The sequence below is a fragment of the Coptis chinensis genome, chromosome 8, assembly GCF_015680905.1.
Source record: "Coptis chinensis isolate HL-2020 chromosome 8, ASM1568090v1, whole genome shotgun sequence".
NCBI lineage: Eukaryota > Viridiplantae > Streptophyta > Magnoliopsida > Ranunculales > Ranunculaceae > Coptis > Coptis chinensis.
In genome coordinates, this window is record NC_141463.1 from 36,265,866 (window position 1) to 36,284,118 (window position 18,253).

Here is an 18,253-nt window from a genome sequence, read left to right on the forward strand (position 1 = left end):
CAACCTGCTGTTCTAGTTTCTTAAGGTTTTGGGATCCCAGTGGTTGCTAATTGCACTATGCTTCTCTTGCACAAAGCAGATTGCAAGAAATCGTGCTATATTGTTATAAAACATTAATTTCATGGGTTCAAGGATGTGGCCATTCCGGGTATATACCTGATTCGAAGTCATGCCATTGGAAGACAAATCCAATCAATATTGTATAGAGTTTTTAAATGGCAGGAAATTAGTGAGTGGCTTGAACTAAGACGGCGGGCCTTGGAGAAATGCTAATCCGTTCGAACAACAGAAACAATCTTGCTCTCTACATGTGGGTGCTGCGTATAATTGACAAGATCTCTAGTTTCTACAGCTTCATAAACCGAAAGTTGGATTGTTTCGACTGGTCAAGTGAACAGATTTCAGGTACGGGTTTGAAACACTAAATACTACGTTTGCATGTTTATTTGGGTTCAACAAAGCATAATAAGAAATTAAGAATGGTCATAAAAAGTAAAACATAAAACATAAAACAAATTGTGGGCATTCTCGTTGCAGTCCTAAAGAAGCAATAAACTTGTAATGTTCTGAAAATCAAAAGAAGCAATTCAAAATGATCAATCGTCTACATATTAATACGAAATATTAATCATCCACACTGGAGCAAAATGATTAATCGTCTACATATTCTGAAAATAAATAAACTTGTTTATTTATTTTTATTTTTTATTTTGGGGGTCGGTCGGGGTCGCTTAGATGACACTGGAGCTGCGTTTGTTTACTTTCATAAAGAAAGAAAACCATGAGTTTGTCCACTGTGGAATAGAAAAACAAATAATGTAATTGTTTGATGTGTCTATTTAGTGATTTCGTAAAATGAAAGGAAAACTTAGGAATAGAATCAATCGGTGTTTGTGAGGCCAAAACTTAAGAAAGAAAATGAATAGAAAACGACATCTTATTTCTTGAACACCATTTCCCTTTTCCTTTTCTAAAACTTAGGAAGATGAAAGGATATTTTTCTCTTTCCTTTCCTCTCAAATCCAAGGGTTGGGCCACCGACTCAAAAAAACATTTCATTTCCATAGTTTTGATTCGATAGCGTGGATGGACCATTTTTCTGACCATACCAAACAAACACACCAAATTTATGGAAAAGGTAGACTACACGTCCACACTATGGACACTTTTCTTTTCCTTCCCATCTTTAAGTCCCATCCTTAAGTGAGTAAACAAATACAGCCCAGATATTTCATTACGGGTGTGCATAAATCCGCAACAACAGACAAAACCGACCAACCCGACCCAAACTGAGTCAAATGAGTCGATTATCCCTTTAGCATCGGATTGAATCAGTTTGAAAATATGAAAAACCGACTATGTCGGTTCAGTTGTCGGTTATTATTTGTGAAATCCAAAAATAATCGACCCAACCCACCATCTGCTGGATACATTGAATAATATATATTCTCTTATAGTACACCACACATCAGTAAAGTAATAAATTAATACGGGACCTAACTAAAGTTAGCACGTTCGCTGGGCATACAATATATACAATCCTTATCAGGCCCCAACTAATAAAGTACGTAGAGACAAAAAAGTGAGAAAACTAGAAAATTACTGAGAGAGAAAACTATATGAACACCATTGACTATTCCATTCTCAATTCTTCAGTTCTTCCATACCCAAATACCAACTAAACAATTCAAAATTAAGTATCCGAAGCAAAACGAATCGTATGAACAAAAAATTGCTGCTCCATCAACCTTCTCTCCAAAGGAAACCAGTAATTTTCATTATTTGATTTGAATTATAAAGTGATTGCAGTTGATCTCCAAAATTTTAAAAAGCAACAAATTGGTCTAGACTTCAGAGATAAGAAGATGTATTTATTGGCTTTTGACAAGTTGGTTTTTATTGATTTTAATGGAGTCAACATCTTAAGAGAAGAATGTCATTTTGGAGTTTTCTAACTTTTCATTGTCAGTTTGGATCGGATATCAGTTAGGTTGGAGATTAATCGGGTCGGTTTCGGATCGGTTAAGTTATGGGTATCGGTTCGGTCAGTGTTGTACATAAATCGATAGGGTCGGTTCGGTGGTCGGGTTTTACCCAACCCGACCCGTGCACACCCCTATATTTCATCAAAAAAAAAATAGGGTTTTTTAGACCTGCCCCCCCATTTCAAAGATGAATTAGACTTGCCCCAAATTGAGGAATGGAGACTTGCCCCAAACTCGGACTCGTCTAAGTCAATGCAGTTTGACCGTCATCTCCTTGTGAAATGTCCTAACTACCCTTTGACGGAATCTGAGTTTGGGGGGGCAAGTCTAATTTCCCTGAATTTGGGGGCAAGTCTAATTCATCTTTGAAATGGGGGGGGCAGGTCTAAAAAACCCAAACATTTTTAAACTTGGAAACATGTACGGTCTTCATACCTGAAACCAAAATTCGTTTCAATTGCTGCTGTAATTTCAGCTATAATCTTGCAATACATAATATGTGTTATAGAGTGGTTAGATGTACTACTTTCTTTTTTCGATATTTTCTGTTTATAGTTCAACTAGTTGAGTGTAATTGAGCACCTTCTTTAAAATATCTTCATTCTAAAGTCGGTTTTTCTCTCTCTATATACATTGCGGATTAACGTTGGGGGGATCTCCTCCTTTTATCATTCGCTAGAAGACTCTAGGTGTCTGTGGTGAAGCCACATTTCCTGTTGATTTATTGGCATGGCCCAGTTGAACTCAGTCCAACGTATTTGACGTGCCATTGCTTTATCTATGTGCCACAGTACACTGTGTTCCTTCTTTTAAGCAAACAGGAGTAATGCTGAACACAATCACTAATTAAGTGAAATTAAGTTAATTCTTTGTGGAGCTAATTTCTATCACGTCTTAGTATAAATCTAGTTGGAGCACTCATTGATCTAGTGGCAGCAAAGTTGGCTACCATGAAACAGATCATATACACGGATCCATGAAACTAAATTACACCAGAGAAGGGTCCAAAGGAACATGATATCCGAAATTGATTGGCTTGTGTTTTTGTACGACAGCTGACGACATTGATTGGCTCCTGTTTTTGTTGTGTATATATATTTCTTCACTATTACAGGTTGGCTCATTTGGTATGATTTTATGCAGCAATATTCGAGAAAAAAGTAAGAGTTGGTGTCATGGAGAATCAGAATAATCTTGAAGAATATACTGATTGCAATGAGAAGGAACAGGAATGGGTTGTGCCATATCTTGTGGTGGATATCATATTCAACGTCTTTGCCAGGCTTCCTGCACGTAAAGTTTACGAATTGAGGTATAGTTGCAAAGAGTGGTATAATTTGTTCCGTAGTTCCCGTTTCATTCTCGCCCACTTTCATCATTCAAATCATAGTTTGATATCCATACCGAGGACAAAGGCATTCTTACAAAAACTGGGTGTTCGTTATGCTCGTCCTGATATTATACAATACGGGAAACTAAGATCAGTGTTCGTAATTTAAGTCGTGAGTTTGTGGACAATGCTAGCAAGTTTGTGGACAATACTAGCAAGTTTGTGGTCAATACTTGCAATGGTTTGGTATTGTTTGAGGACAGATTAGGAAACTTAACTGTATCTAATCCTGCTACTGGTCAGATGCTCACACTGTCCCCTTGTAGTCCACGGAGTGATTCTCTGAAATATTTATGTGGAATCACATTTGTTGATTCCACTGGGGAGTACAAATTGCTGTCAATTGCTGTCAATTTGACTGGATTGCTCGGATGTGAAGTGCTTGCTCTTGGCTCTAGTAAATGGGACTGGATAAAGTCACCTTTTCAACAAATAATAAAATGGTTTCCTCGTGAATATACTTCCATTACCGTTAAAGGCGTGTTTTATTTCATGTTGAGTGGGTTGGATATGATGTACGGTGAAGCAGTGTTATATGTGGCATCTTTTGACAGTGTTGAGGAGAAGTTTTACTTGTCAAACTCCCCCTCATTGTATCTGTCAAGCAACAACCGTTACATGAAATATATGGTTGCGTATCTGTTGTTGTACCAAACTACGGACGCATATGTTATGAATGGGAAGTTTGGGCTCTGGAAGACCTTTGCACTGGAGAATGGCACAAGCGATATAATGTAGGAGTGTGCGGTATGGAATTTTTTGAAAACTGGTTTCAAATGCGTGTTAACTCTACTCTTGAAAATGGTCGATTTTGGATCTTTGAGAGAGAGGCTGCAGAAAATGAGATCATTGGAACTTGATCCAAGGGCCACTTACATTATGCGACCTTATATAGAATGGGTTGTTCCATTGCCTATGCGATAGGACGTGCTTCATGTTTACCATGCTAACTATTCCATGTTTAATTTGTTTTTAGGGTTTTTTAGACCTGCCCCCCCCCATTTCAAAGATGAATTAGACTTGCCCCCCCAAATTCAGGGAAATTAGACTTGCCCCCCCAAACTCAGATTCCGTCAAAGGGTAGTTAGGACATTTCACAAGGAGATGACGGTCAAACTGCATTGACTTAGACGGAGTCTGAGTTTGGGGGGGCAAGTCTAATTTCCCTGAATTTGGGGGGCAAGTCTAATTCATCTTTGAAATGGGGGGGCAGGTCTAAAAAACCCAAAAAAATATGACACTAGAAAACCTGGGCCAGCTTCTTCATCTTCTAGAGCCTCTGGGGCTGATCGAGCTGTCTTCATTATCTTCTAGAGCCGAGCTGTATTGGTCATCGTCTAGATGGTAACAAGTGTTTGCTCGATCATAATAGTCGTTGTATTTCAAATCAAAACAACTTAACTCTGTAGGTTTGTCCTGATATTTTAGACATTCTATCCAACCCTTCATACGCCCTACCCAATATTCCCATTCTAAAGTGTTGAAGTGTTGAGAATAAATATTCGCACCTTTTTCTTCAGATATTCACCTTTTACCTCGCAAACAGCCTTAGCTAACTTACTGATGTCCTTCACTTCTTTAACTTTACATTGAAACGGAATTTGTTTCTCAAATTCTTTAATCTTTCTTCTAACAATTTTAGCCGTTATGGTATCCCAATCTCTACCAAATGGAAGAGACAGCAGAGATATCACTAGCGACCAGGGAGCTATAAAGTTCTACTTTTTCTTCTGACAGATGCTGTATTGTCGTCTTTAAATCCAATGTATGTTCTGGTTGTAAGAAAAAAAGCAAAACAACAAAGTTATTGATTTAAACGTATGTTCTGGTTGTGAGAAGAAAAGCAAAACAACAAAGAAAGAGAAACGGAAAACTGAACAAATCAGCATTACCTTTCAAGGCACAGCACCAAGGTCAGTTGATTACTCAAGCTTCTCCATCGCTTTACTGACTTCACCTTGAGAGAGCAGACATCCAGCAGAACAAGACAGTTAATAACAGGGTGAGTGAGAGAAATGGCTACAATAAATAATATAATTACATGCACTTCATTATCACAATCAACCATATTACTCCTGATTCATGGAGACAGGGTGATATATATGGACAATGGACATGCTGACGCCACTTAAAAATCAGTTCAAGTCTGAATTTTGGGTGACGTTGGTGACATGAGAAACAAATAATCACGTGCAGCCTAACATGAGCAATTGAGCATGCAGCTAGCCAGCTAGTGTACTGAAAATGAGTACAATTCTTTGTGAATACCATGCATTTAAACCGCTTGAAAAATACCTGCTGATAGATTGCCTGCAAAAGTCGTCTTCGCTTTTTTCCCTTTCTTACTTTCCCTCTTCTTCAATGCCCGTCGCCGTCGGCTTTATCCTCTTTTCTCTTCTCCCTTCTCCCCCATCGTGTTTGTTTCTTGGGTTTATTCCAACCGCCACCGTCTTTTTATACTTCACTACTTTTGCACATGTGTATTAGGGTCCAAGAAAACATAAGAATGGTCGGGCTCTAAAAGGCCAATGGACTTGATCACAACCTTTAAAATACCCAGTAACACGGTTTCGTACTAATTATGAATAGCGTAGGACTTACGCAATACTAACGTTTAGCTTGAGATTTAAGCTTTCCTCTTTCCCTCCAGTATAAATAGATAACTAGAGTAGTAGAACGTATCTTCTCCATCAATCTCTCCCTTATTGTATTAACAAGCCATAATGATATTTGGTATTCCTCCTTATAATTCGTCCACCAATAGCAATAGCAATGGTACTAGTAAGTTTCTTGTATATTCATTATGTTTCTTTCTTAGCTTGTGTTACTTTGTTTCTTGATATTGTGCATGCACATATTAGGTTCAACTTCATAATGTCTGGTTTTATTTCTTTATGTGTATTTTTGCATACTTTATTTTGACAGCAGTGTTGGCGCAATCATCGCCAACTACTGGTGACATTGTTTTTCAATATCCCACTACTTGGCCGGCACTGTGTTGCATGGAATGCGTCTATTATTCGGTGTCAGGTGTCATGTCGATCGACGATCGCGACATATTCCATTACCCGATTCGATTCGCATTTGAATCTATTTTCAGTTTCAAAGAAAAAAAAAAGAAGATTAAGAAAGAAGGAAGATTAAGAAAGAAAGAAGAAATAGAGAAATAGAATAGACTAACCTGAATTCCCGAGTGGTGGTGGATTGATGTGGACAGACCATCTTCTTCTATGGCCGGCGACTCCAACCCAGATCTAAGATCTAGGGTTTGTTTGTTAACTTTGTTTTAATAAGGGATGTGGGCTTGGGCTATTTTGTTACTTTTTTCCATAGATACTTAGATAAGATTAATTGGGCTTTTAATAAGCAATGTGGACTTGGGCTTTTTTAGAATGGTTATATTCAAGATCTAAAGTTAACAAAAACTGTTTTAAATGGCTAATGGGCTTTATCAAAATATATATATATTTTTTCTATTTAAAATAATTTATATTTTAATAAAATATAATATTAAATTAAAATATTAGCCGTGTCCCCATGTTTTGATTTTTAGACCTCACCGTGTCCAAACCGCCGTACCCGTGTCTAAACCCGACACTCGTACCCGTACCCATACAACACAGGCGCCGACAATTAACCAATTAGGTTAAATTCCATTCCAGCCAACACCTATATATTAATTTATTTTGTTTTCCCCCTCTATTCAGACTGAGAATATATATTTACTTGTAGCACATAACTTTATTTAAACATGTCGTACGGTCGTGCATTGTGTCACATAATAAGTTCATCAATTTCGTACTGGACTCAGATTGTTATTTCACAATCATATCGTTGGTGTTACAGTACAGGAAAAATATATGGCTTTCTATTCTTTGAATCTAAAAATAGAACTTTACTGTGTCACACCTAACAGTTCAGAATATGAATTTCATATTATAGTTATTATTGCGTTTGACGCAGAAACTATCACAACAACTACCAACAAGACTATTCAACAACTCTCCAAGCAACAACCCAAGATCAATACAATATCAACACAATACATATAAGCTAAATAGAGATGATAAAAGCATACTCACACAAGACCAAGTTTTACGTGGTTCGGCAATTTGCCTACGTCCACACGGCAAGCTTTTGATAGATTAAATGTACTAGATACAATATTACAAAGAGGAGCACTCAACACTCACTTAGAATGTATCACTCACACTCACAAAGAATGTTCACTCTCTTTTCTTCTTGGTTTAGTTCTCTTACAATCTCTCTCACTTAGAAAAAGATTTCTCTCACTAAGAAAGGTTGAAAATTCATTATTCTCACAAAAAAAAGGATGAAGATTAGGTTAGGTCGTGCTTGGGCCTTGGGGGGCAACTTGGGCCTTGAGCTTTTTCAGGCCCAAAACAACAGTTATATATTTTACCATTGTTAGATGTAAATTAGAAGAGTCCTGTGAGTTTTAGGGAATGGGCGGATTATGACTTTCAAAGGGTAGAACACATACTTGAAAACTGACTTCACGGCTTGCAAGGCGACTAGGCAAGGCTGTCCAATTGCTTATTTACAAGCTCAAACTCAAGTTCCTAGGTAACATGGGACTATCTTACACCTCTTAAAGTCTCGATGTCTCACATGGAAAGTTTGCTAATGCCAATGCCAATGTGCAATATACTCCTCCTCAACGCCAGGGCAGGAGGCATTCGGCCCTCCCCCTCCACGTGAGGCTAGAGCTGCAAACGCCAATTCAATTGTTTTTCTTTTTTGGCCCAACCATCTCTTGTTCACCTGCTCCGATACCATGTGAACAAACCCATGAGTAAAACTTATCCTTGAAAACCGACTTGCAAGGTGAGGGTGCCCAAGTGTTTACTTTCATGCCCAAACTCAAGTTCCTAGGTGATGTTGCACTATCTTAACACTCATGATTAACTACTCGACTAACAGTGGAATCTTTCTGAAGACAACTAGAAAATGAAAGAGTTTGTGTTTGGATTGTTCTGTTTTCATCAGTATGCAAAGAACTTAACAGTTTAACTAGCAGTAACGTGAAAGACGCTGTGATGTTATCTAATAGACGTGTATCTTACTTACAGCTCCCATTATTTGAAACATTAGTTAATACACCAGCTACATAGCTAGTTAATTACTATACCTAAGAAATCATAGGGCTCCGTAGTCGTTGGGGAAGAAAGGACAAATGTACTTTTTTAACAGCCAATGCATGATTTTAAAACGATCAAGCTAGTCTGCTCTCCACGACTCCACTAGAGTGAATTGGACATCGACAAACACCTATTCTGCCACTCTTCTCTGAAATTCTGGTGTTGGTTAATTGCTGGGAATAAGCGTTAGTTAATACTATCAGATAAACATGGTAAGGAGAATCTATTTTGAAACTTTCTTTTGACTAGATACTGAAGTTCTTCTGAATCATCTCGATCTTCTTTTTCTTTGTTTGGTAGTAGTCCGTACTCTGTATCCCCAGGGGACTATGCTCTTTTATCCTCCCACGGTTGGTGCTCAGTTGGTTTACTCTATCCTTCTAAGAGACCACATTGACCTCTAACAAAATTAAAAGCACTTCTTTCCTGAATGAATTACTTTCAGAATGGAAAATGCTTTTGCTTTCCTTGGTTCATCTACTCTGTTTTTTGATTTTCATTCTATTACTATCCTCATCGCTATATAGTTTTTCCTTTATTTAGCTGCACTATATGTGTGCGTATATGCATTGAAAATTTGAAATGCTATATGTGCAGAATTGCTTGTTATCTCGGATAGGCATATATGATATGCCCTTGCTTCTCTTGCATTGAATTCTTTTACCTACTGAATGTTTATTCTTTTTGGAATAGCTCCATCTCCTTTTGAGGCGCCAAACTTTGTTTTTCCGAGTAGCAGTACAATTGCAACCAAGGCAGCAACCACCAGCGCACCTTTTAGTGCTTCAGGCAGTGTATCATTGTGTTGTGAATATATAAGTGCGGAAACAACGTTATCCACAACAAACGGATCAATCCTACACAAAGATTGATCCTTCACACTAGACAAGACTTCAACACCCTCCAAGTAATATCCCAACACTTCTCAATATCAAATAACAAGCATATAAAGTAAAACAATTAATGTAAAAGGAAGAACAAACCACAAGACGAGATATATCGTGGTTCTAACGAATTTGCCTACTTCCACTACAAGCGAAGTTCCAAGCTTTCTTGGATGTCCCGAAGTAATGATTACAAGTCTCTCAATTCACTCACAAAGAATGAACACTTAACTCACAATGTAATTCTTTCTCTTATAATCTCTCTTTCTTGGTTTTGGAAAAGTTAGGTTTTCAAAAAAACTGATTTGTTTTTTTATACCAAAAACCAAAATCGCGATTCTTATAAGCGAAGCCCACAAAAAGGACCTCGAGCTGGTCGCGCTTAAAACACCGGAGCATGAGCTGGTCGCCACTCTGAAGCGCAGGCGCTCTGAGCGTGAAAAACAAAAAAAACTCTTTTTTCTCTACACATTGAGTTTTGGATCCACTTCTGCATCAACTCAAGCAACATGTGGAGCCCAAAGCCCTCCTTTTACTGCTTCAGGTACTATGTCATTGAGTTTTAGCCCATCAAATTCTGGCAGCACACTTGGAACAACTCCAGCTACCTCTGGAGCCCAAAACTCTCCTTTCAGTGCTTCAGGGACTGTCACTGAGCTTTGGCTCCACTACTACATCAGTTGGAAGCAGCCTGTTCAGAGTGCCTCCAGCTACCTCTGGAGCTTTTGGTGCTTCAGGTACCGTGTTATTGAGTTTTGACCAATCAACTCCAGCCCAAACATCTCCAGATGATTCTTCACGTCCATCTCATTTTGGTGATCATTGTACTGCATTTGGTAAGTATTTTTCCTTGGAAACTTTTTTTTTGGAGATATGTCTCTTGTTTTAAAGTAATAGAAGCACTAGTAGTCCAGAGTTGATCTTTTAAATCTTATGGCACATTTTAAGCTCTCTTTTCTGACTATCCTACAGGTTCAACACCGCAATCTGGACCTTTGGTAGCTACAATCTCTATGGGAAGGGTAACGTCATAATCTAGTCATCATATTATTAGACAATGTAAGAAAGTATTACAAATACTTTGAGCCCGTTTTAGAAAAATGACTTTGGAAATGGAATTGGATATATAAATTTTGGGATTATTGTTTGAAGGAACGAAGATTTCTCTCATTGAGTATTACTGTGCTGTGGCAGCATCATGAAATTCATTAAAATTTTAAGAGTATCGATTTTAATATGTTTGGGGTAACTTCATTTTACGTTTCTAAGAATTTGCAAGTCACAACCTCAATAACGAAGTAGAATTCCAATCCTCTGATCATAATGATTCTAGACTTATAATGAATTGCTTCTGAAGCTGTTTTCAATCCAATCAATCTCGTTACAGGTAAAGAAGTGGCACCCCATCTGGAAGCCCATGGTCTAGAGTTGGTTTCTATTTGACAATGACACGATCTTACCATGTCTTATAGGGCAAAATGGCAAATACCATGTCTTATATGTGTTTCCAAGAATTTGCAACGCACGATCTTACCATGTCTTGTATTTAACCGCTTCCATTAGTTTTGTTTTCATCTTCTGTCAAAATCAAATACATTACTACGTTCAGCGTTCCGTCTTTGTTTTTTTTTCTTCTTCAAACAAAATCCTAATTGTAAAGGATCGTTTAGGTTTTTTCCTGATTACTGTAGATAAAGGGGTGGTTAGGGTTCGGATTAGACCGAGTTCGCTCCTGAGCGAGCTGCCTATGTATCTTCTCTTGATCTCTTTTTGGGGAGAGAAGAATCAGGTCTGACGTAGTTCCATTAGGTGGTATTTATAGGCTTTGGGGGGCTTGGATTTTTGGGACATGGGGACCCTGGTGGACAAGTGTAGGGAGGAGGTTATTTTTAGTTGTTTTCTGATTGGGAGTAGGTGAGATAACCCCCATTTCCCGATGAAGGTAAGATTTTGGTAATGATTACACATGATGGGGTATGCCTTTATCCGCGTTGGTCTCGAGATTACGCTACCGCTTTGTGATGTCTCGGTGAGTTTTAGCATTACCACCTATACGTATGATGAGCTCCACAGTCGGTCTTGGAGGTCGATGTATTGAAGTCGCGTATGCAATGTTTCTTAGAGAGCTGCTTCATAGATCGGTCCTGGAGGTCGTTGTATTGAGATCGCTTATGTTTCGTATGCAATGTTCCTTAATGGGGATATTGCTCCCCTACACAGCCCCCTCTCAGTAGATTGGTTGTGTTCGTGCAAGCGATCTGCTTAGAGAAGAATCAACACTTGGGTGAAGCATGATCGAGCTATGGTGATCGTTCTGACTGAGATGGCGCTGAGTTCGAATCTTGTAGTATGATGGTTTTGGCGGGAAAGAAAAATTAGGGCGTGGGTGGCACGTGACGTAATCATAGCGGTTGGAAAGGAGTCGCGGTCGCCGCGTTATTGAACCGAGGGAAAAAAGAGGTCCTTGGACACGTGTGTGGGCTATATGATAGTCCGTAATCATAACTTCTTGGGAAGCTGAACAGCGGTTGTGCAAAATCAAATTTGGGATAACCAAAAGGCATTTCAGGTTTCTTCTTCCTAAAAACGCATAAGCTAGGGCTCTGCGTGGTGAGTGCTTCATTCTTTGTTTGCTTTTCATTTTCACTTTGCTTTCTTCGCTCCGGTAGGGTTTGTTAAGTTGGTAGGTCGGTGTTAGGTTGTAGGGTTTAAGGTTGGGTAATTTGAGAAAAAGGAAATACTACAATGTCGGATTTCGACGACACTTTCGCTTCGGAAGAGGTCGGGAGATTTCACCGAGCCGCGGAGAGTATGAAGAGGGAGAATGAAGACTTCGTTGAGTGGGTGGTGGTGGTGGTGGGGTGAAGTGGATGAAGAAGTTAGGGTAGATGAGGTTAATAGTCGATCCGGGTCGAGGAAGATGACGTGGCTAGTACGTCGGGTCGAGGGGGATGATGCGCAAAGAAAGTGAGTTACCCCTAAGAGCGGTAGAGCATCGTCTTCGCTAGCTTGTTTCTGAGCTGCGGCGGCTTTATGGGATCAATGTGCCCGACACGGAAATATCTGAACCCACGCCGAAAGTGAAGATGTTCAGTAGTGAGAGGTACAATCCTCGAATGGTGGAATAATCATCTGTGAAGGTCGGTGAGGCGCATGCGCATACCGATTCTCGAAATTGGTTTGTGACTTCTTGAGTCACGTGGGAAATCTCCATGCCAGTTCGTTGGTAACACTTGGCGACTATTTAAGGTGTTCGACCTGTTGAATGCCAGTGGTGAATACCACATAGGGGTGTCTGACATAATAGAGCACTACGTAATGAGGCGGTCTGGTAATCTGAACTTTAGCTTGCAAACCATGGCGGCAGCGTTCTAGCGTGCTTTCGATGGTGTAAGCAATGAGGCCTGGACGAAGAGGCTGTTGCTGCTAGTTGGCAACTACTCTGCTAGTGGATGTAGGTTGCGAACTAGGATGTGTAGCCTAGCCGGTGGGTAGGCTTGTCTTGCTTTTTGACACTTTAATGGGTGATTTTATTTGTTGTTCTAACCGGTTCATCTCTTTGTTTTGTTTTGCGAGTTTCGTGCGGACACGAACCCCGTCGGGAGATAGAAAGGTTCGGCGCGGTTGAGTCGTTAAGCTTCCGGAATTTGCTCATTTCTTTGAGGAAAAAGGAGGTCTTTGCGATCCGGGAGAAAAAAAGGCTCAAAAAGAAGCGAGCTCTAGGTCGAGCAAGCGGGTGGTGATGGAGAAGCGTACAAGTGATCGATAACGGGAGGACCGGATCGGGCGTGGCGCCCGAGGCATCCTCTGGTGGTGGAAGAGGGCTTCGGTAGTTCGAGTTTTAGATCCCGAAGGGTTAACAATTGGACGCTCGTGGAATCGAGATCGTGTAGCCTTCACCGCCTTTCGTCGAGGCGGTCGGAGAAGAGAAAGCCGAAAGGTGAGCGAGGGGGCTCGAATGGCTAAAAGGCCGTCATGAACTTGGGGAGAGCTCTAGTGGGGGTGGTGCTAGCGGTGGCCGGAGTCGGGCGAGGCGGGAACTGGCAGTCATGAACTTGGCGACCCGGTGTGGGATCTAGTCCGTCTCGGCGAGGGCGGGAACCGATCCGCTAAGCTTAAAGCGAAGGCTCCCGCAAGTGATGGGAAAATTGTTGTGGGTCTTTGATGACTGGTATTTCGTGTATTTAGATGAACACGAGCACGCTGTGACGATAAAAGCGTATTATTGCGGCAGCAGTCGAGTAAAGGTATCGGCGCGCTTGCTGGAACAGTCGCGTTAGATGGCAAATCGCAAAAGGAACTGGATGAGAGAGGGATGGCGGATAACATAACGGCGGATGGAAATCGCGCAATGTCGATGTAATGGGTTTGTCGTCCTTTGATATAAGCGTGTTTTGTTATGTTCGTTGCTTTGATTTGTTTATATACGTGGACTATGGCGGCTTTTGTCGGTGGTTTCCAAAAGTTGAAAGAGATTGCGCTTGATTATTTGAAAACGGATAGAGTCCGTGTTGAAGCCGTCGGAGGCTGAGAATGTGAATGACGCCGCTAAGATGGAGCTAAGATGGAGTGGAGCTTGAGGACCGCGGAAGGCTCATGAAACTCGAATCGGGCGAAGATCTTTGAAAGATCTTGAAATTTGAAGATCGAGGCGAAGCTAGAAGCGAGCCGGGCGGAACGCGTTCATGCCGCGAATCGTGGAAAGTGGAAGGTTGAACGATTATGCCCTTCACTCCAAGAAGGTTGCTTAAGACGCTACTAAGGCCTATGATGATCTGGATGCGGACTTCGGAGATCTGGAAGCGGATTACAAGGCTTTGAAGGAGGAACACGCACGCTACGCGTCCCGTACCTCAGTGGAACAGGTACGAGGAGACGGTGGTGGGGCGATTGCCTCCTCCTTGATCATGCCAAAGCCGTGGTGTCTGAAGCTAGAGCTGTTGCACCTGACGCGCTGATGAGTTTGGAACTGGATGGCATATCGATCGTAGTGGACGGGAGGGATGCGGAGGTCGATGAAGCTTTTGAGGTATGTAGAACTAAGCGTGGTGCGGGGGAGGCGAAGTTGTAAATTTGTTGATTGTCTCTTACCAGCTTATATGCTGCGATACAATAGAACTGGTTTCCTGGGGTAACCTGGGCAGTTCGCCTTTCTTGCATTTCTGTATTCTGTTTTGTTGAATGAGTTGGTATCCCGTACTAGTTCGGGGTAACCATATGAAGTTAACTTTTGCGTAGCCGGGTTGGATTTCCTGAGTAGTCTCAGCAGCCCGGCTAAAGAACGAACTGTATGAAAGTGCTGTTTAAAGAAGGTCGTTATTTGCTTTCCTGCGATGTTGCACACTTGTTTCTCTTTGTGCGTTTTCTGTATCGATGATAGCAGATCGCTTTGATGGGAATGCCACGTGTAAGACAGCGAGCGGCTCGAGGGGCGCAATGATGGCGGACAGCTTGGCTGACGTTTGGCGTCTCAAGGTAATTATGACGTGGTTTGGAAAAGACGTTTACTTGAGAAGTGAAACTGTTCGCGGAATACCAAAGGTGTTTGAACGGCTGTTTGTTCCAGCTTCTCTTCTTCTTCGCACTGTGCATTTCCACTACCGGCTGCTTTGAAAGGTAACGCGTTGCTCTCCCTTTTGAACATGTCTTGCTAAGCATAATCACGCCCGGTCTTTAACTCCATTGCGTCTTCTTTGTTAAGTAGGTGTAATTATGGCGAGAATGCAACAAGCGGAGTAAAGGAAAAAGCGTCGAGAGAAACTTCTCCACTGGTCATGGAGGAGATAGAGTTCTCCCTCACGTGCATGGAGACCGTGGAAAGCGGAAGGTCGCTTTGGTGGGGGGGGCGACAAAGCGACCTAGGGAAGGTCGGTCGTCCGGCCTGGTGGCGTTGCGGATCGGGTCGCCACAACACTTTGGCATCGCAGACGATGGTGATGATGCAGAGCGTGGACGATCCGAGACCGTGTCGTCAATTTCGATGAGAACTTCGTTCCCGACACAGGGATGTGGGGAGCGAGTTCTACTACATGGGGAAAACGGGGAAGAAACGCCGCGATTGAAACGCGTTAGATCAGTAGTTTCCACTCCGCCCCATAGCGAAGTAGCCTTCCGGCGGGGCCGTCTTTGGATGGTGATAAGGCGGAGGTGGAGGATGAAAGCATGGAAACGCTTCTAGGGACGATGGATATGGCGGCTTGTCTGGTAAACTCGTGATGCAGTAGGCGTTTATGCTAGTTTCGAATGTCTTTTCGGTCTGTTGACTTTGGTTGTGCAGTTTCTTGCAGGGTATGATAGGTGAAGAATGCTGTGCAAGGCATTGAAAGTCGATGATAACTCTCATGTGGATTTCGGGTTGTATCGCGGGCTGCATGGAGAGTGGTGAAAAGGAATTTGGAAGTAATGACGACGAGATATCGTAACTTATTATTTGGCAGAGAACGCTACCGGGTTACGGACTTGACTGAGCTAGATAAGGAGGTGGCTAAAGTGACTGCTTATGCCAAGAAATGCCAAGGGTTAATTTCATGAGGCAAAGGAAGCATACACCACGGCTTGTGTTCGGTCGAATATGCCGCTATTTGGACGAAATATCATGTCTGAAGAGAGTGGTGATGGTGGTGAGCGCAGGAACAAGGTATCGCGGGTGATCTTTGAGGTCCGCTTTCGACATGGTCTTTGGCGAGGAGTCGCGACCCCACAATATAAGCATGTCTTAACTGATGTTTGATGATGTACTGTATTTCTCTTTGTGGGAATTTGTGATGATGTGTTGATTCTGCCTCTCTTATATGGGAGTAAACAATAGAGTTGTACTTTCAGGCTTGCCTGAGCAGTTCGCTACACTGGTTTGAGAACTGGTTTCCACGGAAGTGGCAGTTCGTTGTTTTGTTTAATATGTATCGATCTGGATTTTCTGGGTAGCCCCAGCAGATCGGTAAAACGAGCTGTAATGGCTATGGCCAAGCACTAGTATGGATTGGATTTAGAACACATGGCTACTGTTGATTGTTTGCATCTATTCTCCTGCTTATTATGCGCGTGGTTTGTAGTTCAATGCTTTCGCCGCTGAAGTGCTTTCGATGTAATCAAGCATCAGACTTCGTTTGTCACCTTGTTTGTAAGAGAGAACTGCTAGGAGCCTGCTTAGATAATGTGAATCGAGGTTGAAGAGTTCGTCGTTAGGTGTATTCTTTCTGAATTTATAAGTAATGCTGCCGGGAATGTCTTGCTTAGGCAGGGCGTGTTAGCGTATATAAGCGTAATGCCCATTGGTATTGTACTCATGTGGTCGACCCTAGAGCATAGGTTTTCGACGAGTGATAAGTGAAGAGACTGTGGAACCTGTAAGCTCCAGAGAGCTGTATGGGCGCGGAGAGCGTTCTCGTGTGGTCGATTTTAGAAATATAGGTACTCGACGTAACAAGAGTTGGAGAGGTCAGAGAGCACTGTGAAGCTCGAGAGTCAGATGCTTGAGAGAGCGTTCTCGTGTGGTCGATCCTAGAAATATAGGTCCTCGACGTAACAAGACTTGGAGAGGTCAGAGAGCTGTGAAGCTCCGAGAGCTGTATGCTTTCATGGAGAGCGTTCTCGTGTGGTCGATCCTAGAAATATAGGTCCTCGGCGTAACAAGACTTGGAGAGGTTGTAGAGCACTGTAAGCTCAGAGTCAGTATGCTTTCGCGGAGAAGCGTTCTCGTGTGGTCGATCCTAGAAATATAGGTTCTCGGCGTAACAAGACTTGGAGAGGTAGAGACTGTGAAGCTCAGATTTGTATGTCATGCTCGCTGAGCGTTCTCGTGTGGTCGATCCTAGAAATATAGGTTCTCGGCGTAACAAGACTTGGAGAGAGGTAGAGCTGTAAGCTCCAGAGAGTATGCTCATGAAGCGTTCTCGCTTTGACGTCTTCTTTGGCGAGGATGGCGGACCTAGTAAACGTGTTGATTATCTATGCTGTGTAAACTGTTTGACTTGTCAATACAAGTAAATAGATTATATTGTATTAGTTAACACAAGAAACTTATTTTTCATTAATGTGAACAAAAGGATATACAACATGAATGGCGCTACTGGTAATTTTTTTTCAGTAGATAGGTATTCCAAGGTTGAGGCAACATCTTCCCTTCTTGGGTTCTTATCCAGTATGCTCCATTGCCCGGCGGCGCGTTCCACGATGTAGGGGCCTTCCCATGTGGGTGCTAACTTGGAATCGTCTTTGCGTCTTTTTCAAAGACTAGGTCGCCAGGTTGAAAAAACCTAGGATGAACTTCGCTTGTTGTAGGAGTTCTTGAGTTTTCTTGATAAGATCGACTTTGATGGCAGCTAAGTCCCGCTTTTCTTCAACAGTCGACTTGTGCTAACCGAGTCGTTGTGTCCGACTTCGACAAGTTCGGTCGAGTCGTAGTATTTGTCATTTCGGTGGGAATTACGGCTTACGTGCCATAACATAAGGAGAATGGTGATTCGTCGATCTTGGATCGAAACGTGGTGCGGTGAGCCCATAGAATATTCTCAACTGATTTGGCCATTGGCTCTTATTCTTTTCAATCTTTTTCTTCAAGTTTTCCAAGATTGCTTTGTTCGGGCTTACGCGACCATTACTCGAAGGCATCTTGTGGAGTAGAAAATCGTGAACGATCTTCCACTTGGCTAGAAACTCTTTAACCGTTCGCCTTTGAACCGAGGCCCATTATCCATTACTAATGTATGTGGCAAACCAAATCTGGTGATGATGTGAGTCCAGATGAAGTTTCTGACATGTGACTCTTTGACGTGTGCTAAAGGAATAGCCTCGACCCACTTGGTGAAGTAGTCGGTTGCATCTAATACAAAG

At 41.8% G+C, this 18,253-nt stretch overlaps 1 protein-coding gene and 1 long non-coding RNA gene across 3 annotated transcripts; one reads left to right on the forward strand and one right to left on the reverse strand.

Moving 5' to 3' along the window:
- The first annotated feature begins 21 nt into the window (after window positions 1-21).
- On the forward strand, window positions 22-10,658 carry LOC147481322 (uncharacterized). Of its 2 annotated transcripts, none has more exons than XM_086576798.1 (3): window positions 22-405; window positions 10,006-10,257; window positions 10,394-10,572. In XM_086576798.1, exons 1-3 carry the CDS (start codon window positions 267-269, stop codon window positions 10,453-10,455), a joined length of 453 nt encoding a protein of 150 aa, XP_086432924.1. In that variant the 5' UTR covers window positions 22-266; the 3' UTR covers window positions 10,456-10,572. The 2 variants fall into 2 exon arrangements, 1 of the variants encoding a protein (XP_086432924.1); XR_015204224.1 differs by lacking the exon at window positions 22-405 and adding an exon at window positions 5,238-5,377 and having other exon boundaries at window positions 9,231-10,257; window positions 10,394-10,658.
- On the reverse strand, window positions 5,185-6,350 carry LOC147481323 (uncharacterized). The gene is made up of 2 exons (XR_015204225.1): window positions 5,671-6,350; window positions 5,185-5,332 (listed from the first exon to the last, which is right to left on the reverse strand). It is a non-coding gene; the product is annotated as an uncharacterized LOC147481323 (long non-coding RNA).
- Window positions 10,659-18,253: the final 7,595 nt, after the last annotated feature.

Bases quoted from the DNA above. Each gene is read 5' to 3' on its own strand.
- LOC147481322 (XM_086576798.1), top strand. From the start codon at position 267: ATGCTAATCCGTTCGAACAACAGAAACAATCTTGCTCTCTACATGTGG. The intron at 406-10,005 runs GTACGGGTTTGA...AAATTCTGGCAG, and splicing joins GTCAAGTGAACAGATTTCAG to CACACTTGGAACAACTCCAG. The intron at 10,258-10,393 runs GTAAGTATTTTT...ACTATCCTACAG, and splicing joins TGATCATTGTACTGCATTTG to GTTCAACACCGCAATCTGGA.